This window comes from Chelonoidis abingdonii, chromosome 4, assembly GCF_003597395.2.
Source record: "Chelonoidis abingdonii isolate Lonesome George chromosome 4, CheloAbing_2.0, whole genome shotgun sequence".
Classification (NCBI taxonomy): domain Eukaryota; kingdom Metazoa; phylum Chordata; order Testudines; family Testudinidae; genus Chelonoidis; species Chelonoidis abingdonii.
In genome coordinates, this window is record NC_133772.1 from 113176803 (window position 1) to 113200885 (window position 24083).

The following is a 24083-nucleotide window of genomic DNA, read 5'->3' on the forward strand; positions in this document are numbered from 1 at the left end:
GGTTTCTTTTGGCCCAATCCTCTAATTTGTCTAGGTCCCTCCGTATCCTATCCCTGCCCTCCAGCGTAACTACCACTCCTCCCAGTTTAGTGTCATCTGCAAACTTGCTGAGGGTGCAATCCACACCATCCTCCAGATCTTTAGTGATGATATTGAACAAAACCAGCCCCAGGACTGACCCTTGGAGCTTTAGCTCCTCCATCCTGGAGCTGGGTCTAGCCAGCCCTGGTTTACTTCAGAGCATATGCCAAATGGTAATGGCCACCAAGGGGAAGTATCTTAGTTGTGGATCCAGGATCACTCTAGCCACTAGCTGAGATCACCAACAGAACTCCAGCAGGTAGCTTGGGATCAACAGGAGCTCTTTAATGCTTCTAGCCCCAGTATGCTCTTAGCACATTCCCTATGCCAGGGTTAAGAGGAGGCAGTGAATCTGTGGTAGGGGCTAGTGACAGCAACTAAGGACTCCCTCACTCAGGGGAAATTTTCATCTTGGAGATTCATCCAGTTTCTGCCTCTTTTGAGCCAATGGAATGGTGCGAAGGGGCCAGATCTAAGTTCTGTTGTGAGATTTACTTCAAGCTTACAATAACAGTTCTACCCTGTGATGATGTAGAGGCATTGAAATGTCATGCCAGTTGATTTTGTTTTAGAGTTAGGACTTAGGAGAAAATTAGACGTATAATGGAAAAGCCAGGTTCAGCTGTAGCTCTGGAATAGTGACACAGCTTTTTGTAAGAATCTACAATCAATTTATGATTATTTATTGAAGGGCTGTGTGGAAGATTGCATCTCGGAGAGAAGTCTGAGTAAGAGGCACGGGAGAGGATAGAGTTCCAGACATAAGAGGTTGCATGGAAGAAGGTGCAAAAATGAATGAGAGAGGTTACACAAGCGGCATAAAGGAGGGAGGGGAGTATAGGCCACAGAAAGTTTTAGAAGACTGTGGTGTCCAGTTCCAACCAAATTGAGATGCATTGGGAGTGAAGTCAAGAATGTTTCTTGACCTCCTCACTAGGATCATTTATGAAAACCCAAAGATAACTTCTTTCTTGGCAGCCCCTTCTCCTCCCACAAAAGATGAAAGAACATTAGAGTATTCTGTAGCAGTGGGCCCACATGCTGCAGCTCACAGAAGTGTGTGTGTTATTACAATTGAGATATTGCAGTAGAATAATGTAGTCCTTTATTTTGGGTAAAGTGGCCCCTGGAATGTCAGAGGATATGTAATTTCTAGCAAGTGTGATGAACATAATGTTCCTGTTGGTTAGAGATGTATGTTTGTGTGCAGTATTGAATGACAGATAGCAGTGTATATGGGAGGGACTTATTCTGCCTAGTTGAGAGACAAGATGAGTGAGGAAATATCTTTTGTTGGACCCCCTTCTGTTGGAGAGAAAGAGACCAGTTTTCGAGCTTACATAGAGCTCTTCTTCAAGTCTCTCATTAAGCTTAAAAGCTTCTCTCTCTCTCTCCAACAGAAGTGGGTCCAATAAAATATATTACTTCACCCACCTCATTTCTCTAATATCCTGGGACCAACATGGCTACAAAAGCACAGCTTACTCTGTTTATGGCATTTCTGGGGCACCCACCACCATAGTATCTAAGCTCTTCTGTGACCAATGCCTCTTGTCTAGTCGTATAGCACCTGGGCTAAGCTTAAAGGGTACCCGTTTCATAGGGGCTAGAGCTCTCAGTGTTGACAATGGATTTAGGGCAGCCAATGACCTTTTGGAGGTCTTGGAGAAGAGGAGTCTGACTCCGCAGCTGAACCCAAGCAAGGCACAGGAGAGGGTTCAAGTCAGGGGCACTAATAGGTTGATTTGTCCAAAGACAGTCTTGAATTTGTCCCAATTTCTTTTCTGGCCAGGTTGAGTTGGGTTGTACTGAAGGATAAGCCACTGCTGTGTGTGGACATGTGCTTAAATGTCCTGGGTACACAGACTTACCTGCACAGCTGATCTGAGGCCAAGACTGAAAGCTGTCCTCTGCCACAGTCTCCATAAATACTACTGAACACCATCCTGTTGTGTGGAAAGAGTGCAGTTAGAATTAGTCAGATGCTCTTCCCCACTGCAGTCTGGGGGGCACAGCAGGGACATGGGGAGGAACAGAGCATAGTGGCAGGAGGGCACATCGTCCCTTTCTTCTGCCATCTAATGGCATCTAAAAAGAAGTAGTAGCCAACTTCATCCCGAGGTCACTGGCATTGGCTCCCAGGGGATTTAAGTGCAGCTTAACAGCTCGTGTACAGGGCACTAAGTAATTAAATTTCACTTGTTCAGACTGGATTTTTGCATCTTGCGGGCTGCAAGACAATCAGGTTTTTCCCAGCCAGTATGACTAGAGTCTCGGAGTGTGTGTGTATGTCAGAGTGAGCTGGGAGGGTGATAATTCCACTGGAGTCCCGTTAAAAAGCCATTAAATCAGTGAGCGACTTTATCTAATAATGGTGATGATAGAGAGTTAATTAAAGAGATTATTGTAAATTCACTTTCTCTAAAGTTTTTTCCTTCTACTGTTACTTGAGTTAAGTGGCTCTACATGTTGGTTCTGTAAAGGAGTAGGTTTAGTTAATCCCTTTATGCCAAGTTTTGTGGAAGCTCTCTTTTAAAGGTCTGGACAGTTGTAATGTCACAGTCGTTGGCTGTAGCCCATGCCATGCCCGTGTGGGTGATTTGATTTAAGATGGGGACAAAGCCCGGGCTCCTACCACTCGAGGTGAAAGAGAATGAATGTTTTCTATGATTTATAGCCTCTATGCAGGCCACTAGAGGGCGACATGACAGTGTCCTGTGGAGGGTACGATGGTGATGCATTCAGGCTGCTCAGTGCATGTGCATCAAATCAATGCTATTCATTCAGATGAGATGTAAAACCAAGGTCCTGGCCACCTGTGGTGGTTAAATAATCATCCTGACCTTTTAGCAAATGCTGCCTGCATTTTAGTACTGGATGAATGATTCCTATATTCACATAGTTAATGAGTGCTTTGGGATCCTATTTATTAATTCTGTACGCAGTGCTGTAGAACACATCAAGTGAGTATCTGCTCATGAGAGTTTAAAGCCTAAGATATCCTCCAGAATGAAAGGCAACATAGCAGTGTAACTTACTGAGAGAGACTGCTGCTGTTTCCTGGATAGAATCAGAACTACTCCATGTTGACACAGGAAATGAAAATTCTCCAGAAGTCCAAATTGTAGGGACCTGTGCTTTGGAAGTGGGAGAATGAGTCGTATACCTGCTGCTTCATTACATTCTTCTTTGAGTGCTGGTCCCTATGTTTATTCCAATCTGGTGTACGCATGTACTCCAATCACTGAGACTAGAAGGTTCTTGCTAGCAGTGTCCATTGGCTGTGCCTGGCCCTTCCTTTTCTGGAGCTCCAAACCAAGGACATAAGGGACAGGGCAGCCTCTCCACTTCCTTTCTACCGTGGCATGTTCTGAGGTGGAACCCTTCAGCGTGCAAGGAGTCGATCCTTCGCTAATTTGTAAATATAAAGTTTTGTTACTTGCTAGTTAATAGTTTTAATGAGTATTTACAGATACCCTGCCCCGCACCCATGTGTGACCTAGATTATACCCAGGTTTCTGAGCTTCTGGAGTTCTATCTCCTGCTCCTGGGCTTTCACAGTCAGTGATGACCATCAGAGGAGCCTGTACTGACTCAGAGAAGTGCACTTAGCAGAAATGTGCACTATCAGCCACTCCTTTCCCAGCCAAACCCTGCAAGTGTGGGAATCTAGATACAAGAAACATCTGATGGAGTGTGCAATGAAGCCACAGTCTGATCTGGGCTAGGCAGTCCTGTCCCCCCATATGCTAGTTCAAAACATCTAGGACCATGTCTACATTTACCCGTAGATTGGCACTGCTGTGATCGATGCAGTCAATGTCGATTTAGTGGGTCTGTTGAAGACCTGCTAAGTCGATCGCAGAGTGCTCTCCTGTCGACTCCTCCGGCTTCCTGAGAAGAGTAAGGTAAGTCGGTGGGAGAGTGTCTCCCGTTGACACAATGAGGTGTAGACACCATGGTAAGTCGACCTATTCACATAACTGAAGTAGCGTAACTTAGGTTGACTTACTTAAACAGTATAGACAAGGCCTTCAAGTGCACCTCCTAGCACTGTGACTTTCGATGCAGGAGTGACCATGGGTAGGGAGAGTGGGATGCACTGTCGAGTACCAGAGAGAAATCCACGACCAAATCCACCTCTGAGAGGAGGACTTATTCCCTGACATTTTCTGTGTCAGGTGGCTCTTCATGTCCTGTTCTGGGAGGCTGAGGAGCACTTAAGAGTCATGGTGCTGATCCACAGGCTCCGAGGAGCAAAGTGCCTCTATTCTGGCACTGTCCACAGGAGCAGGTCTGTCATTGGTGCTGAGCAAGGAGAAACTGTCACAGTTCAGAGCAACCTGTATTCACCCTCTGTGAACACACAATTTTAGGTTTTTGGCTCTCCGGCTGTCACCTCTCTTGGACAGAGACCCTTATCTGTTTTCCTTCTGACTGGAATTTTTCCAAGCTACAGTGTTCCCTGCCTACACTATGTTGTTCCCCAGCAAGTCAGAGCATCTAAACAGGCCAGCTTTTGGTTGCTCCTCAGAGGCTATAAACAGCATAATTGCTCCTAGTTGTATGTTACCATACAGCTCTTTCTAAGCAATCACATTTATTCTTAAGATGAAACCGTTATGGGAAAAAACGTATTCAAACAATAAAAGAATCTACACACATGGTAAAAGCTTTCCAGAAGTAACTAATCATTGTATGGGGCCTCTGTAGGCCAAAGTCCTTCCAAACATTCCCAGGAAGGATTGGGATTGCCTTTGGACAGAAGGTCCTGCCAGTTTGCTGGATTAGAAAGAAGACTCCGAGTCAGTTTAAACTCAGGCTGTTTATCCAAAAATCCTTTCTTTGTCTGTTGGTCTCTGGAGAATCCAGTTTGAACCAGTATATATGAGCCTCTCCAGGTGGTGGTACTTCTCTGGATGTGTTGCAACCTGAGTGAGTTTGCCTAATCACCCCCCACTGTTGTCACCCTCCTCCATGGAATTACATACAATCCCTGGCCCACAATAGTGCATAGACTTAATATAATAAGATTTCCCCAAGATATTGTGATGCTGGCAGATCAGGTGCCAGCTCAGGCCAAGGTCCCCATGTCTTCACTGAACTCCGACAAATGCATAGCTTATCAGTCTGGCTCACCCCATCTGCTAGTATTATTAAAATAGGCATTAGAATTATCAGAATGTGTAATGTTTTGACTTTTATTGAATGCTTGTGAGTTGCTGCATGCATTGATCTTACTCATAACTTCTGTATCCCATATTGCAAGGTAATATTTGAGCCTTTCCACTGTAAGCCTTTCTAACTGTGTAAATCACCAGACAGGAAAGAAACACTAGTATTGTGAAATGCTAGTTTCCAACTGAAGGCCCATTGATACCAGATGGACTAGAGGGAAATGTTAAAAGGGGCCAAAGATTTTGTTGTTTACTCTTCTCCCCCCGGTGCTCCCAAATAAGAGATTTGAAGTGAAAACTTTGTTGTTTACTAGAATGAAAGATTGAAAGGGGCAAAAGAATGTTGTTTGCTTCCCCCAGAGAAGATGAGTCTTGCAAGTGAATCCTCCCATCAACTGAGTTTGCAACTCGAAACAGAAGTGGTGGGAGGAAAGGGAATAAAAACCCTCTAAAAGGAGGAACTAGTTCTGTATGCTGCTTGGATTCAGGGCCGGGGGGAGACAAGGATTATCAGGCATAAGCAAAAGATTCCTAATGTTTAGCCTGGGTTCACCCTAAAAGATGTATAGAACTAGCTTATTATAGAAGCTTCTACTATTTTTTGAAACTTAGAGGTGGAACTCTTCGGTAAGTATATATGTATACCTGATTTAATCTTGTAAATAACTCTATTTACTTTTCCTAGATAATAAATCTTTATGTAGTTTATTATAGGATTGGCTACAGGCATTGCCTTTGGTGTGAGATCTAAGGTGCATTTGACCTGGGATAAGTGACTGGTCCTTTGGGACTGGGAGTTACCTGAATATTGCTGTGATATTTGGTGTAAGTGGTGATGTAACATAAAGGTAGGTTTGCCAAGGTGGCAAAGCAGATTGGAGTACATGAGGGAACTGTCTGTGACTCCATGTTAAGGCTGTTATAGTTCCTGAGGAGTTTACACTTGATAACTGGTTGGTGAAATCTAAGTCTAGAACTCACGGCCAATTTAAGGTTTGTGCCCTGGCTCTTAACAGTTTGCTCTGGGGTTGGTACTCACGCTCTTGAGTCATTTCAGGACAGCTTGACAGATAATGCAGGAAATTGCCGTATCTGTCACAGAGACATTGAGAGCTGAGGCTTGGACAACTATTGGTACTGGCAAAGAAAAAGAGAGAGCCTGTGGCAGTTCTTGGGGTACCCGGGACTGTGGGTCACCTTGTTACCCCCTGCCCTCCAGTGCGAAGGAATCTTGTTTGTCCTTAGCTAGTTGTCAGCTTGCTAGCACCACCAGCTTACTAGTTACTCAAGCACTCTCCTCTGGGCTCTGCTAGCCCTTACTTTGCTTTGCAGGCGAACAGTGGGCATGCCCTATTCCCGAATTCCTTAGAAGCATTACTCTGTGATATCCAGTCCCTGTCTCTGGCTACCCACAGAACTACCAGGCCCACTGTTCCCAAAAGAGCAGAACACACAAGCTCATAAGATTCAACCTGGCATCAGCACTTTGCTTGATACCACAGAACTGAGATATATTTATAGTTAAAACAAAAATAACTTTATTGTCATAGACTTAAATGATAGTGAATAAGGATATTGGAAACAAACGGTTGTATATAAAATGAAACCATAACACACTCTCTAGACACTAAGCTTAACTAACAGTTACTCTCTAGTCTAAAGAAGTTTGTCTACCCAATATTTTCTGCAATGACTTCAACCAAGGTTGGCTGAAATCCTGTTTCCATGCATGTAAATGCACTGCCCATTTGCTTCGTAAATGCAGGTGTCTTCTTTGCCTCCTACTTATATTCCCAAATTCATTGCCTGTACTCAAATACAGTATAACTGCCTATGGCTTGTTTTTTCTATGTTCTGCTTCCCTGTTGCCTTCATATCTCTTTGATAACTTTGTGTGTAAATGGAGATCTATGTGTTAGCTTACAGTGCTCAATTTGCATCCAGCAGAGAGAGAGCTGAATAAACATCTCTTGTCTGAAAGAAAACAAGTTCCTCCACTTCCACTGTGACGAGAATCTAAGAACATATTTTCAGTACATATACATAACTCCTTACATAGTATCTGTACATATATTTCACAATGATAACAATGACCAGTGTGACCCTGGCTTTCATGTAAGACCTCACATGACATTCTTTGTAAAACATACCAGAATCAGGTTATTATTGTAACCCCCTTGCCAGTTGGCATTAATGACCCTTTGGGTCACAGAGCCCCAGGTATGAATAGTACCATCATGCTCTCATAAGGAAGCATTAACTTGCAAAGGCCTTCCTATACCAGCTCAGACAGTGAGGAGAGAAAAGAGTTCTCCCCCACAACCTCCACTGACTGGTGATAGGTACACTACCCTGGAGAATATCATCCTTTTAGATCCACAATCTCTCATCTTATCAAGCCTGATCCTTACAAGGAAGATTCTGACCCACTGTTGACCTACATACACTGTGAAAGAGGAAGTTGCTGTCCCATTTCCTCCACCAGTAGGGGCCTTTCAGAATCAACTATACTGATGGCACCACAGTTAGAAATGGAACCTACATTTTCCTCCTTGTGGGGAATCTGACATTGGGAGACACCAGCATTACTTCCATTGAGAGATGTCACCTTCTTTATCCTCACCACAGGACCTTCCTCCTGGTGTCTGATAACACTTGTACTCCGTAGTCCTCCAGCAGCACACCTTCTCACTCTCAGCTCCTTGCGCCTCTTGCTCCCAGCTCCTCACATACACTTCCTCTCCTCTGGCTCCCCCCTGCCTGACTGGAGTGAGCTCCTTTTTAAACCCAGGTGCCCTGATTAGCCTGCCTTGATTGGCTGCAGGTGTTCTAATCAGCCTATCTGCCTCAATTGGTTCTAGCAAGTTCCTGATTACTCTAGTCCAGCCCCTGTTCTGGTCACTCGGGGAACAGAAAGCTACTCACCCGGTAACCAGTATATTTGCCCTCTACAAGACTCCTGTACCCCACTGGTTTGGGTCTGTCACAGGAGTTACACATTTCCATGATGAGGAGCATATTCAGACATTAGGGATACCTGCCTTGGGACCTGGTTGCATCACAAGAAAACAAGAAATGCAAGGTGTACTGCTTCAGAGGGGCATGAGGTTAGGACTCCAAGGGAGATAACTTTCTATCTCTATGTGTGGATACTTAAGGTATGCCTTCCCTCCCAACCCACTCTTATCTTGAGTTCTCAGGAGGTTTCAGCAGGATAGGGTAGTGATCATCTTCATGGATCCCAGGTAGCTCAGACAGTTTTGGTTCCCCAAACTTCTCCATCTATTAGCCCATCCACTCATGAGTATCCAATATTTCCCACACCTCTTGACACAGGACAAGATAAGGCATGCCAGCCTGGACCCCCTACCCCTCATGGCTTGGTATTTGGATGGGCGCTGAGCTAGAGCAGACATGTTTGGTAGTCGTTCAAGCCATCCTTAAAAAGAGCAGGAAATAATGCATCAGAAATTGCTATTTAACTAAGTGGAAGATATTTTCTATTTTGAGCTCATTATCACTAGATCTTCCCACAAGAATTGGAGATTCACGCTATTTTAGACTATCTGCTTAGCTTGAAACTCTTAGGACTTTCCCTTAGTTCCTTATGAGCAGAGGTGGCAGCAATTAGCTCCTGCCACCATCCAGTTGACTGCCACTCCATTTTCACCCATCCAGTGATTGTATGTTTTCTAAAGGATCTAGTCAGAATTTTCCCTCCAGTAACTACGCCTGCTTCAACATGGGATCTTAGCTTGGGCCTCTTGATGTTAACCAAGGCACTTTTTGAACCATTAGTGACATGCTTGCTTGTCCCTCTTATCTGTGAAAGTCTCCTTTCTAGTAGCCATCACTTCGGATTGAAGGATAAGGGCCCATAAGACTGATACACCATATACAATATTCAATAAGGATAAGATTTTGTTGAGACTGCACCCAAAACTCACCCCCAAAGTAATCTCAGACTTTCACCTCAACGAGACAATTTGCTTAGCTGTCTTTTTTCCCGAAGCCACATGCCACCAATGTATACTGGGTGTTGGCATTCTGCGTACACAGAATAAAATCGTTTAGTAAATTGCTTAGATTTTTCACTTGATTGGCAGAATGGATGAAGTGACAATCTCTTCTCAGAGGCTTTCTAAGTGGATTTCAAGCTGTCTCCTGCTCTGTTACCAGTTAGCTGATACCCCTGCTCAGCAAGGGGATGCTCTGTTAAAGCTAAGGCAGCTTCGGTAACCTCGCTTTATGAAGTGCCACTCGTTCACATTTGTAAAGCAGCAACATGCAGTTCTAGCCATATGTTCACATGAAATTGTGCCCTAGTGCAAGTCTCTGCAGCTGATGCATACTTTGGCTTGGTGGTCCTTCAGTCATCAATACCTCTCATGCCCACGCTTCAGTGAGTACTGCTTGTCATTCACCAACAGTGGAATACACATACGGGCTAGCTGTCAGGTCTGGGTTCTAGGTGGTCAGGTCTGGTGGTTGGAGCAGTGGTTGAGAAGAAGTACCAAGGGTCAAAGCCAGATGTAGAGTCAAGACTGGGCCAAAAGCAGCTCTGAAACCAGGGTTTGGAGACAGGCTGAAGTAAGAATTGGGGTCAGAGTCTGTAGACAAGCCAAATCAGGATTGTTGTCAGAGATCAGAGGCAGGCTGAAGGTTGAAGCCAGGCTGGAGTCAGTCCAAGTATCTGGAGGTCAGGAGGCAGGAACAGGGCTGAAACAGGATTGGAATAGGACACAGACAAAGTTGAAGCAGTCTTAATACAAGACTTGGGCAAAAGTGGGGCAGGAAAATGGAAAGTATTGGATGTAGCTGGGAAGCTTAGGGAGTCTGTAACACCACAAGGCAGCAGAAGAGTTCTTAGTAGAGTCATGCTGTTGCACAGAGTAACTTGCAGCTTTTATGGTGAGAGTGAAATACCTGTGCCTGGGGAGTCATCTGACTCTGGCCCTGCCCAGAGGCTGCTGCAGTATGCCTGAGGGCTGAGTTATGGCAGGCCCTGCTAGAGGGATGGGTCATTGTAGCTGAGTGAGCAGCCCTGGTCCAGTTGCAAGTTTGCCTCACACCAGCACTCCAAAGAAAAAGGAGAAAAAATTACTCCACCAACTGGAGTATTTTGAGATATGTGGCCCATGTCTGTATTCCACTACCCGCTCTCCTATGCCCACTTTTTGCCCTACCACAGGCAGGGTTGGAGCCTTTTTGCCGCCCCAAGCATGGCAGTCAGGTAGCCTTCGGCAGTGCGCCTGCGGGAGGTCCGCCAGTCCTGCAGCTTCGGCGTACCCACCACCGAATTGCCGCCAAATCCACAGGACCGGCAGACCTCCTGCAGGCAAGCCGCCGAAGGCTGCCTGACTGCCGCCCTCACAGGGACCGGCAGGGTGCCCCCTGCGGCTTGCTGCCCCAGGCACATGCTTGGAGCACTGGTGCCTGGAGCCGCCGCTGACCACGGGAACTCTTCTTGATTGGATGTCACCCTCTACAAAAAGTCTCCTCTTTCTTCCCACAAACTCTCTACTCCTCTCCCCTCCCCCCCCAACCTAATATTGCTCCCCACTCATTGTAATTCAAACCGGGAGTAACCTGAGAGCCGCATAGGAGTACTCTGGAGGGATGAGGTGGATTAGTAATAGGAGATAGAGCCATTCAGCCCAGAGTGGGTCTTTTCAGCCTGAGACAGGGCCAATATGTATGGGGAAATCTTTCCCTGCTGTGGCTTATGCTGTACCTGTCCTTCAGCTGAACAGAGGTCTTTGCTCTCGGGGCTCCCATGCTGGCACCTCTCAGTACTAAAATTCACACAAAAAATCTCAGACATACTTGTTACAGGCAGGGCTGTGATCTGAGCTCTAATATCATCTGCTTTGTTCCTCTCCATCCCCTTCATCCTCCTCTTTCCTTTTCCACCCCATCCAGGTGGCTGGGGCTGCACCTGACAAAGGCAGCAACCCTGCTGATCCTTCTTTCAACTGAGCTATTGGCATCAAAGAACAAAAGCAAACAGCACTGGCTTGCAGCTCAGCCCTCTACAAAGAGGCAATAAATGGGCCCTTGTGTATAGGATAAAGCAAACCCTGCCTTGCCTTTTGTTGAGAGACAAACCTTCCTGTGTTTGAAGTGCCCTGAGCCAGAGGAAGTGGATAAACCTCCAACCACATGAAACTGAGCCCCCTGTTCACTGGGCTTTTCGTTAGCTTTTCATTACTGGTAGGAGAGAGAGGAGGAAGGTGGGCTGGTGCTGAGGAAGAAGAGAGAGAGAGAGAGTGGGAAGCTGTTTATACATTCCTTTTAAAAACATACTAGAAAACCTAGCCTTAAGGTTCTGAGCTTATGGGGTGAAAGAATATCTCAGGTTAGCAAAGATTTGGGGGCTGGGAAGAGGGCAAAAAGAATCAATTCCGAACATTCAACTGGGCTGGGTGTAATGTCACCTGCACCCTCCTTTCTCACTTTGTAGGGATACTCCTAAAACAGTGAGTTGTGCCTGCTGTATTCTTATTATAGAGTCCTCTTGTGAAAGCTTGAGCTACGCCCTAGCCATGTGAGCTGAGGTGCACACCGTGCTGGTGTATTATTGTAAGGTATTACTGAGAAGGCTTGCAGGCTGTGCGCTCTCTTCCTTATATTGAAACAGAAAAGCAACTCTCCCAAATAAAATGCAAGCAGTCTCACTGTGAAAGTCGGCATTTGCCAACAGATGCCACACGGGGGTGTGTCTGAGATGCAACAATCTTTCTTTATACTTAGAATAGCAAGTAACTCTGTGGCAGTGTGGTGCTAGCAATGTAAATATTGCAAAGGTGTTGCAGTGGTGCAAATATTGACCTTTCAATGGCAATTCTTGGATCTGGAGCAACAAGGGCTTTCCAAAAGAATATAAGGGAGTGAGGGGAGAATTTTGTTCGGATTTGGGGGTTTGTGTTTCTGGGGACACCCCCCAGATGAACAGTACTGGAAAAGGAAAGTGTAACTTATGCTTCATAAACCAAGGCCACTGTGCTGACTGTTCACCCTGATTACATTTGGAACTTGGTGCATTTGGAAGCACCATTTTGGTGGCTGTCTGTGTAGCAAGTAGCAGTGAGATGATAAACGCATGAGCATCCTCATGATCTTTTTAATTAACAGACAATTTAATGGGTGCTATTCCAAAAAGTCCATCAGTTACTGCCCCTCTTCTGTTGTTTGTTTAATGTGCCCTCCACCCCCAGCTGTCTTTGGTTTATTCTTTTCTTTGCCCTTCTCTTCTTCTGCTCCATCTCCCTCCCCAGGCTCTCCAGCAAACTCTTCATGGGGCTCAGAGGTACTAAGTAGGCTCATACACCGAATTTACTAACATCAGGCACAGTGGTTCAGTCCAGAACTAAGCTCATAGATGCCATGCTACGGGACAGTATAATGTTGGTTGTAACTAAGCCAATGTCTACACTACAAAGTTAAGTCAACTTCATGTAAGGCCTGGTCTACACTACGCGTTTAAATCGATTTAAAGAGTGTTAAATTGATTTAACGCTGTACCCGTCCACACTACAACGCCCTTTATATCGATATAAAGGGCTCTTTAAATCGATTTCTGTACTCCTCCCCGACGAGGAGGCAGCTAAGCGCTAAATTCGTCTCATATACAACATATCGGATTAGGTTAGTGTGGATGGAAATCGACGTTATTGGCCTCCGGGCGGTATCCACACAGGCACCACTGACTGCTCTGTGCGCATCTGAACTCGGATGCAGTGTGGGCGGTAAACAGGAAAAGCCCCGCGACTTTTGAATTATATTTCCTGTTTGCCTAGCGTGGAGCTTTGATCAGCACACGTGGCGATTGCAGTCTCAAATCCAAAAAGATTCTCAGCATGGGACCGTACGGGAGATACTGGATCATCGAGCTGTCATGGGGAGACAAATCTGTTCTATCAGAGCTCCGTTACAGAACATGCAATGCCAAAGCGTTGAAAAAAAAATCTCCAGATACACAGCGCTGCGTGACAAGCCTACGGGGAGCCAGAGACTCAATGGACGCTCATGGTCATGGAGGTTACTGAAGATCTCAGCTATCCCACAGTCCACAGCCAGTCTGAAAAGTATTTACATTCTTGGCTGGCTCCCAGTGTTCTGTAGGGTCAACACAGGTCTGCGGTGTGTTCAGTGAATCAGCTCCCAGTTTCTTCCCCGCCCCACCAGCTGAAAGAAAAGGAAGAAATCATATTTCTGACTTCTTTCAAGTCTCACCCTATGTGTACTGAATCTGTGGTTCAACGCGAGCTGCAGCAGTGAGAGCATATTCCGCTCCTCCTCCCTCTCCCCCTGTGGTAGCACGGGTGCGTAGGACTAGTAACCGTCCATGAATTATTAACATGTGACATGAGGGCAACATTCCCTGGTTACTCCAAGTAGATGGACAGACGCTAATAAATAACTTCATCATAGCAACTGGGGGCTTCAGCCCCTCCCTTTCCTGTGTAAAGAAAAGATCATGTACTTCTGGACTGTCAAGCACAGCCAATGCTGTGCCCTCTCCCCACCGCTTTAATTGTACCTGCTGGATATCATTCGCGCCAGGAGGCTGCCTCCCCCTCATATTTATGTCTACATCAGTGTTACCTTCTAGCATCTTATTACTCATGACACCAAAGGGCAGGACAGCCACGGTAGCCCAGAAGGTTGGGGGAGAAGGGGAAGCAACAAGTGGGGTTGTTGCAGGGGCACCTCCTGTGAATACTGACACGGAGCAGCTGTGCTCTCCTGATACACTGGTCCTCTATACCACTTGCCCCTTATTCTAGGCAGGACTGATTCTATTTTAGAAACCATAAGGGAGGGATTGACCGGGAGTCATCCCCAATTTTGCTTTTGACTTGCGCCCCGCGATTTCGCAGGGCACTACATGGATAAGCAGCGGGACTAGTACAAGAGGGGGAGGCTAACCGTCATCTTCATTGCCTTTACTCCGGAGTAAGACGGTACATGACGACTGTAACCACCTCTGACTATCATGACAAAAGCAGTGAATGCGTGTATAGCAGCTGAGTACATCACCTCTGTCCGCAGCATCCAGTGCACATAGTACGTGGCCGGAAAAAAAAAGCTGAATGGGCTCCATGGTTGCCGTCTATTGGCGTCCGCACGGCAATCCAGGAAAACACGGGCGAAAGGATTGTCAGCTGATGTTTTCCCAGAGGAAGGAGATGATTTGACGACATTTACCCAGACCACCCGCCGACAATAATGATTCCAACCCAGAATTCCAAGGGACGGGGGAGACTGCAGGAACTATGGGATAGCTACGGAAGAACTACCCACAATGCAACGCTTCAGAAATCAACATTAGCCTCGGACCATGGACGCACAACGCCAAATTACTGTGCCTAGTGTGGCCGCATGAAATCGAATTTATAATATCAGTTTTATAAAACCGATTTTAGCTAATTCGATATTATCCCGTAGTGTAGACGTGGCCTCAGTCAACATTGAGCCTCCAATTAAAAGAAGTTGATCTTGTGAGTCCATACTATGCTCATTGTGTCAGCGGAGTGCATGCTCACTATTAGGGCTTGCATCGACGCATGATGCACTGCACTGTGAGTAGCTATCCCACAGTGCATATAGCTGAGTGGAATTTTGGGTCAGGCTTGCAGTGCCTTATGGGACCAAAACAATGGCACAGATGGTTATGGGAACATGGCATTAGCCTCCCATGATGCACTTACCTCTCTCCGTCCCTGAAATCAGCGGCAAATAAACCAAGCCTTCTTCACACCTTTTTTCATAAGCCTGGGTTACCTGTGTGGACACCATAGCACGATAAGCATGGACCCCACTCAGCTGTACACTGTTGGTGTGAGCATTACAAACATCTTGCACCTTATCCTGCAGTATTTACCCACCCAATATAGGATCTGCCCCATGGAACCATGTGATGCCACACACGTAGTCTTGCTGGGCAATTTGCAGTTGCTGGTTGACAGTCATGCATCACCTTGACACAGTTGAGGACCATTTTGTGGCCTGGGAAACAAACAATGATTGGTGGGACCGCATCATTATGCAGCTATGGGATGACGAGCAGCGGCTGCAGAACTTTTGAATGTGCAAGTCCACTTTCCAGGAACTGTGTGAAGAGCTTTCCCCAGCCCTGAAGTGCATACTAAAATGAGTGCTGCTCTGACAGTGGAGAAGCGAGTGGCAATAGCTCTGTGGAAGTTTGCAATGCCAGACTGCTACTGGTCAGTGGGGCATCAATTTGGAGTGGGTAAATCTACCATGGGATCTGTTGTGATCCAAGTTTGCAGGGCCATAAACAGACTTCTGCTAAGAAGGGTAGTGACTTTGGGCAACGTGCAGGACACAGTGGATGGTTTTGCTGCGATGGGGTTCCTTAACTGTGATGGGGTAATAGATAGAATGCATATCCCTCTCTTGGCACCAGACCACCTTGCCAAAAAGTACATAAACCTAAAGGGGTACTTCTTAATGGTATTGCAAGGGTTGGTGGATCACAGGGGCTATTTCACTGACATCAGTGTGGTATGGTCAGGAAAGGTGCACAACGTCCATCTTTAGGAACACAGGTCTGTTCAGAAAGCTGCAAGCAGGGATTTTCTTTCCAGACTGCAAAATAACCATTAGTGATGTTGAAATGCCAATCATGATCCAGGGAGACCCAGCCTACTCCTTGCTCCCATGACTCATGAAGCCATACACAGGCAGCCTGGACAGCGGTAAGTACCTGTTCAACCATAGGCTGAACAAGTGCAGAATGGTGGTGGAATGTGCCTTTGGATGTTTAAAAGGTCGCTGGCATTGTTTGTGTACTAGGTTAGACCTCAGTGAAAGCAACATCCCCATTGTTATTGTTGCCTGCTGTGTGCTCCATAATATCTGTTAAACAAATGGAGAAAAGTTTCTGCTGGGGTGGGGGTTTGAGGCAGACTGTCTGTTCAAAATTGGCTGCCAGGCAGACACCAGGACAATAAGAAGAGCACATTGACAGGCTCTCCATCTCTGTGAGACTTTGAAAACCAGTTTCAGCATTGAGTCAGAGTAATATGACACTTATCTGTGTTGTTCCTTACCAAGCTGTCCCCTCTATTTCATTTTCTCCCCTGTAAACTCCACCTCCACCAGCCATCATGTGTTGAATGAATAAAGAGCCTTTTCTCCTCAATCTGTTAAGTTTTATTATGCACACAAACACATGGAAACAGCAAAGAACAGTAAGATAACCTGGGGCAAAAGGGCTAATAATACTGGGGGGGCAAGGGAGAAACAAGGAAAGCTTGCCTACAGATGCATTGCAGTAACAATCAAAGGTGTGGGAATGGGCGTCTTCTGGTCCATGTATTCTTCCCTGGTGTTGAGTGCAAGGGATACTGAACATCCCCCTCCCCCACCGCCTCATAGGACGTTTGAGGGAGGAGGATGTAGAACTGGGCGATGATGGCAGCAGGTTCAGCATAGGCTGCCTTTCTTGAACCTCATCGAGACGCCTCATCCAGACGGTCTGATTGCTCCTTCATAATCCACAGTCTCTCTTCCCGTGTGCAACGCTCTTGTTCCCTGCATGCTCTCCTGTTCTCCCTGTCCATGTCCAGGTTCTCAGTCAGTGTAATCCTCTATGCCCTGAGCTCCATCTTGTCACTCTTGGAGGCATGCATTAACTGATTGAACATGTCCTCCTGAGTCGTCTTTTTTCCACCTTCTAATCTGGGAAAGTCTCTGTCCCAGTGTGGAGGATGTCCCATGGACAAGGTGTCGGCTGCCAGGAATACAAAGCAGAAGAGTAGCATTGACAGTGCATACATTGTTTCTGGCATAAGGTTAATTTTTTTTTAATTAAAAAAACACATCGCTCAATACACTTCACTGCAAGCCACAATGCAGTCACAACCATTGGCTATTGTAAGAGTCAGTTTGCTGCTCCAGCATGGTGAATAAGGCACAGGGCATGGGTGAGAGGTCTTGTGCTGCTGCTTTTGTGAAGACATCCTTGGGAACACAGTTTGAAACTTGAGAAAAGCCCTCCTTCCCCTAGCAACCTGGATGGTGCTTGAGGACAGGCACCAGTGTAAAGCCTCACAAATAGTTTGTTTTTTACAAAAATGGCACTAGGTTGGAGGCAAAGGGAGACAAACAGGAACCTGCCACCCCACCCGCCTTTTTCCCCAGTGTTGCTTGCAATACACGGTGATCCCTTCCAACCGCAACCAGGACATGCTTGGGAAGGCGTGGTTGTGTGACCCAGATTTCACCAAATGGGGTGGATTACTTAAGAGCTAGCATTGAAAAGTTCCCTCATTTCCCTTAGGTGACTCTATGCAATATCATTCTCTTGAGGGTAACAACGGTGGCAAGGGAGCAGATTCTGTAAGTATCTGGGTACAGACCTGGCCTTTACGCTACAGTGCTGTGTGCTGCAATGATGCCAGCAGAGTGGAGTGGTGTGGGAAAGTGTCCTACCATGGTGGACAAAATAAGGCAGCCCTTCCCAGAAACCTTCTGCAGAGGATTGCAGAGTACTTCCGTGAAAGCTTCCTAGAGATCTCCATGGAAGATTTCTGGGCCATCCCTGTGCACATCAATAGTCTTTTTCAGAGAACACCCTCTGCATAGCTGGAGTGGCCACCGATACCCACTACACCTACTTTCTTGTTCAGATTAAACATAAAAAATAATAGCAGGTAACCCTTACAGTTTGATTGGAAACGTGTACTCACCAGAGGTGCCTTCCCCAGCATCACACTCTGCCGCCAACTGGTCCTGTGACGGGATGGGCTCCAAGATTAAAAACAATTCTTGGCTGTTGGGGAGAATGGATCCTCCGCTTGCCTGCCTCACATTCTCCTCCTTCTCTTTGTCAACAATATCCTCCTTGTTGTTGCTCAAGGTTGCTTGGGGCCCTGGAGGTATCCTGGAGCATTTTGGGGTAGTGGTGGGGTTGCTGCTGAGAATTGTATGCAGCTCCTCATAAAAGCGGCATGTCTGTTCACTTGTTGTGAGGCTCTGTTCACCTCCCTTGTCTTCTGGTACGCTTGCCGAAGCTCCTTTTATTTTCACACAGCACTGCTGCATGTCCCTGGGGTAGCCCTTCTCCCCCAGGCAATCTTGGCATAGATGTTAGCATTTCTTCTGCTAGATTGGAACTCTGCCTGCACAGACTCTTCTCCCCACAAAGCAATGAGATCCACCGCCTCCTGTGTACTCCATGCTGGAGCATGTTTGTGGCCTTAAGTATCCATGATCAGCTGTGCTGGCGAGCTCTCCACTCTGATCAAACAGGAAATTAAAATTCAAAAGTTCCCAGGGCTGTTCCCCGTGTACCTGGCTGAGGTGCAGTGGAGTTGAAAGTGTTCTCCAGAGTGGTTACAGTCAAGCACTGTGGGACACTTCCTGGAGGCCAATTCATTCGAATTATACACCACAGTGTTTACACTACCCCCATGTTGACCTGTGGATGTTGAATCAAGCGCTATGCCTCTCACAGAAGTGGAGTACAGAAGTTGACTTTACAGGCCACTTAGATCAGTGGATGGGACTCAGTAGTGTAGACATACACATGATTAGATTGATTTAAACATGGCTTATGTCAACCTAAGTTTATAGTGTAGACCAGGCCTAAGTCTGGTTTCATGTTGGCTGTTTCCTCTTTCTGTTCATTCATTTGAACACTAAGCTTGAGGCGAAGTCCCTTAGAGGAGGAGAACTTAGTACTGGATTTCTGTGCCTGTCTGGAATGGATTCTTGATACAACTGCTGAATTATCAATAATAATTGTGATATCTCATCCTTCTCCATCATCTTTCTCCCTGAATGCTACCATCTCCCTAGCCTCCCATTTTGATGCCCTCAAAACCTCCCAGCATAAATCCGTCCAGTGGTTTCCAATCTACTTCTGCATTAAGTTCACACTCCTCCACACTCAAGTTCAAGATTCATCTCCGCTCTATATCTCTCCCCTTCTCTCATGCCATGAACCATTCCCAATGCACACTCTACTCCTTGCACCTCGAATATCCTCCCTGCACTTAAAAACTAGCTTCTTCCAGCCAATTTTTCAGTGCCAGATGTCCTTTCCTGTTCCCTTGCCAGCTCCCTAATATATCAAACACGATTATGTTAAAACATACACATAAAAATAAAATAAAACCTCCTGGACCCAGCAAGTATGCATAACCTAAGCAATCTAAATGAAATGATCTGGTTCTGTATTCCTCTCTTAGTCTGTATGTTGTCTTTTGTGGATTATTAACTCCTCAGGCAAGGACTGTGTTTAATATATCTATAAAGTGCCATGTATACCTACTCCTGTGTACCTATTCTTAAAAGATCCTAAAGTCACTTAGAAAGTAACATACAATGGGCAATATGAACAGGGCTCACTTGCTCACCACTGAAATGCAGCCACTGCTGGGGTGGAACATGGTGACTGTGTCACAGTATTCTACAATATCACAACAGTTTAGGACAGAGAGTAGAGAATCTAATATCAAACTGAAACTGGACAGGGGATCCAGAGAGGAAGAATATATTATTCAAAGCTAGTATTGGGCCAAGTTACTCAGCATAGTACATTCCTAGTCTTGTGGGAAAAGTACCATGGGAACTTTAGTGACCCCAGGTGGTTAATATATCTTGTCTAAAAGACGATACTTCCGGCAGCACAGCACCTCCATCACCATGCTTGGGCATTGGTTAGATACGTAGAGGGAAGAGTGCCACCTTTTGAATCAGAAGCACTGCTTCCTGCTGCACTGTGAGTTTTTCCTTGGAGGATTCCACTCCTGTTCAAATACTGACCTAGCTAGATCCTGATAGCTTGTGAGATCTCAGAGGCTCACCCCACAGAGGTTATGACAAGTATAAGTGCATGGAATGAGACTAAGTTGGTGATGGTGGAAAGAGAAGCAGGAATTTATTTTGCTTCATTCATTGGCGTTGATAGGCTATGCATAGAAACTGACACCATAGCTCCTAAGATGTACCTAACCCATGATTGATATGGCAGCTTACAAGTTCCTGCTTCTCTCCTTTTTAATGAACTTATTTATTCCAGGATTAATTTCATTGATCGGAAAAGGGATCTTGTATCACACGAGGGGAAAACATATTGAACAGCTCTTGATTTGAATCCAGAATCTTGGGAAGAGACAACATGTGCAAACCTCTGACGCACAAACCCCACTATCTGCAATGAAGGATGGTCACCTGGAATGGTTGGCAGGAGGAATTGAAAGGAGAGGCTTTCTCTTTGGAACTGTGTTCAGAGCCCTGCAACAGGTCATAAATTCAAATGACCCCTCTTAAAAGGGGAGCAATTTCCTTTCCCCTTTCTGAAAACTTGCTTGAATTTATGTGAAGTACAAAACCTGCTGTGGGCCAGTGAGTTTTTTGTTTGTTTGCATTTGTGCATGAAGTGCCATAGAATATTCTAACTGATATTCTTGCAGGAACAGGCCTGACTTGGGTCCGTCTGATTCCAGAAGCATACTTTCTCCAGACAGATATGATGGAAGATTCATTTTTACATGTACAGCGGAGGGGGAGCCAACCCCTTTTCCCTTGCATGGGTGGGTGTTTGGCTGCAGACTGGTGGCCTTCCAACAAACCTAATTACTTCTGGTTTTGCATGAAATTGATTTCCATGCAAGGATACTGAGCTGCTGTGTGTGTGTCTCTAATGCTTTTCTCTCTTCTTTCTCTTTCTCTTTCCACATCTCCCTTCTGCTTCCCCTGAAAACGTCTCGACAGATGTCAATCATATTCCAGGTGAGTGTTATGTTCACTGAGCTGGAAGATTATTCTTGGGGGGGTGGGTGGGTAGGGAGTGAGAGTGGGTAGAAATCTCACCATGCTGGCTATGAGTGTTCAGAGCGAATGTTGTGCTGGGCCTGTGGGGGTTGGATTACAAGGTCTTTGTATAGAGGTTCTGTATCTAGAGGTTCCCTTGCAAAATTTCTCTTTCGGCACAAAACTAAATAGACCAGTTGTAGGGATGCTGTCAAGATAAAAATCAGGTTTTGTAAAAAAATTGTTCTCTGTGTTGCTAATAATCAGACTGGTTATTGCATTTGAAAAGCTGAAACATACGTTTCATCACTTTATAGTTCAATTTTTTGAATTGTCACTCAGCTTGGGATCCTGAAAGTTGCTTAGTCAGTTTCACTTTCCAGTTATAGTCTGTTCCATTTTCTGGCTCCAGAGCCAAAAGCTGCCGTGTTTGGGTCTCCACCAACACAGATACAGAGAGGGTTTTGTTGGGTTTTTTTGCTTAATAAAAAGTGGTGAAAATATTCCTGTCATACTAGGGTTTGTAAACTCTTCATTTGGGGCCTTGACAGTTTCCGTTCTATAGCATGTGAATAAATCATATATAAGAGACAGAGAAAATGTAATCAAACTGGAGAATTTATTTTCAGGATCTACCACCACGGAAATGTTCTTTCATAGAGAACTCCAGCAGCTAATCCCCAGACCACTCTCTCATCACTGGGGATATGAATTCGCTATCCTGATTTAGACTCAGCATGAGGGCTCAGTGGGAGTTTGGCCTTGGGCTTGAATGGGAGCAGGACTGTGGGTGACTGCTAAGTGGATTGATCCTTCCCTTCTAAGTCATATGCATAACTTGCCAACTCATGGTGTAACCCACACACCTCCTGGGCGTGGTGTTCTGCCCATCTAGTTGCACCGAGACCACTTAGAGAGAGAGATTAATGAGTCTGCCCTACAGCCTTAGCGAACTGTCATATGGCTTTTAGCTCATGCAGTAGAGGCTCATCCCCAGAGGTCATAGGTTTGATCCTGCCTGCCAATGACTGGGGTCTGTCGGCGTTCTAGTGGCACCAGAATTGAACCTGAAAATACTTCTGCATTCCATTTGTTGTGTTTCTACCATTGAACAATCAGATTTTTCAGCCCTGTTAGTTTCATCTATGGAAACTGTGTGGACAAGTGGTCTGGATAAATCTCACTCCCCCAGCCCTTCAGACCCTCTAGTTGGGGCCCCTTACTCATTATAGTTACTTTGTATTCTGTGCGTGAGTATCCCAGGAGGGGGTGTCACTGAATACCCAAAGTGCAGATAATAGGGAAGAAAGAGGCCAGATAACAAAAAATGGCCTCTTGAGATGCTGCAGAAAGAGAAACTCCACCAGCAAGACTACTGCAAACAAGGACCACAGGCTTTATCAGCCCCAGTCTGGGGAGTCAAGGAGCTTTTCCCTCTCAGCAGGTCAGATACTTGTCTCTGTTGCATGGAGAGGGAAGGTAATGCCAGTGGCTAGAGGTATGTCCAGAGATGATGTGGAAGGGTTGTGGGGTAACAGGCCCCTTCACTGTACACTGGAGCTGCCTCTGTCCCCATGGCTGGGGTGGAAGGTGGAGTCAGGCTGACAATGGCTCACTGTAGCTTGGCCCCTTCTCAGCCCAGTGGAATGGATGATATTTTGTGCCATAAATGGCTGCTGTCTTGTACATAAAAACAACAACTCCCATGTGGCTTGAATAGGCTGCAGAGGGTATATGATCACCCAGATGGGGTGGGCCCAGCCAGGGATGAAAATGGTGCTATCATTGCTGTGGGTGGCCTGGAGGGAGAGAACAGATGTACTGAAATCCAGAGTTTTGTTAACCTTATAGCTCTCCAGCTAGTGTGTGAATGGGCTGCACTGCCCTGCCCTGCCCCATTCTCAGATGTTCTCACAAATGTTTGCACATCTTGTTTATGTCCCCGCACTCATAGAATATCAGGGTTGGAAGGGACCTCAGGAGGTCATCTAGTCCAACCCCCTGCTCAAAGCAGGACCAATCCCCAGACAGATTTTTGCCCCAGATCCCTAAATCGTCCGTGCAAGCATTGAACTCAGAATGCTGGATTTAATCAGGCCAATGGTCAAACCACTGAGCTATCCCTCCCCTCCCATGCATTTAGGCTCAGGATTTCTTCCATGCTTTCTCACATTCTCACATTCTTGTTACATTCAGACACTTTTTCATGTGCTGCTACACTCATTTTCACATGTTCTCAATTCGATGCTTGCCTGTACCTTATTTTTTGAACTGTGATACAGGTCTGTTCCAAGAAGGTCCTACACTGCCCTGTCCTGTCCTATCCCCTCTTCTCCCTGCAGCCTGCACTTGTGTTGCTGCACAGGACTGGGCTTTTTATGTAGAACACAGTCAGGTTTCCTTACCTACAGTAAGGGAGGTTGCAGACTCTGCATTTTCTTTGTCCATGACTGGGGATTGTTCACTACCGTGTGAGCTAGCCAATCGTAAGCCAGAGAGTGGAGCCCAGGGCCCCTGCCAAGCAACCATTTTAACTGTTCACCATTTGCAAGACAAATAGGGAATTTTATGAGCTAATGTAACTATTTACACACAGGCAGCAGAAGGGCTGTAAAGGGCCCATTGATTAATTGATTAATTTTACTTGTTGAATAGACTGGCTAGAACTAATTCCCCAGGAAAACAAGCTTCTGTGAAGAGCCTGGTGCTGGCTTCAGCAAAGCACATGTTACAAAGGCTTTTCTTAGGCCAAGCCCCTGCCAGGTGCAGGGAAATAGATCTTATTTCAAAGCAAATAGTCACTTTACTTTTAGCATGAGCTCTCAGCTTGTGAGGTCTCTTTGCTGTTAAGAGGGGTCCCCTGGGAACTATGGCTAGCAGCTGGCGTGCCCCTCTCCCCTTGAGAACGAGCTTCAGATCCTGCTTGGCTCATTTCACAAATGAAATGAGTTCGTCAGGTGTCAATCTACCCCGTAAGTGGGGGCGTTGTCCATTCACATAAGCATCACACAGAAAGCAGTGATGTCCAGAGGTTAG

General features: G+C 46.0%; 1 protein-coding gene across 16 annotated transcripts in view; it reads left to right on the top strand.

The window, feature by feature from the left end:
- The window catches only part of NRXN3 (neurexin 3), a 1449735-nt gene that overhangs the window by 89329 nt on the left and 1336323 nt on the right, over nucleotides 1-24083 (top strand). For all 16 annotated transcript variants that reach the window (XR_012655819.1, XR_012655820.1, XM_075065588.1 and 13 more), the window contains exon 3: nucleotides 21009-21026. Coding sequence is in view for 14 of the 16 variants with exons in the window: in XM_075065588.1 (XP_074921689.1) it covers nucleotides 21009-21026 (18 nt within the window). In the remaining 2 variants the exon portion in view is untranslated. The remainder of the gene's footprint in view (nucleotides 1-21008; nucleotides 21027-24083) is intronic.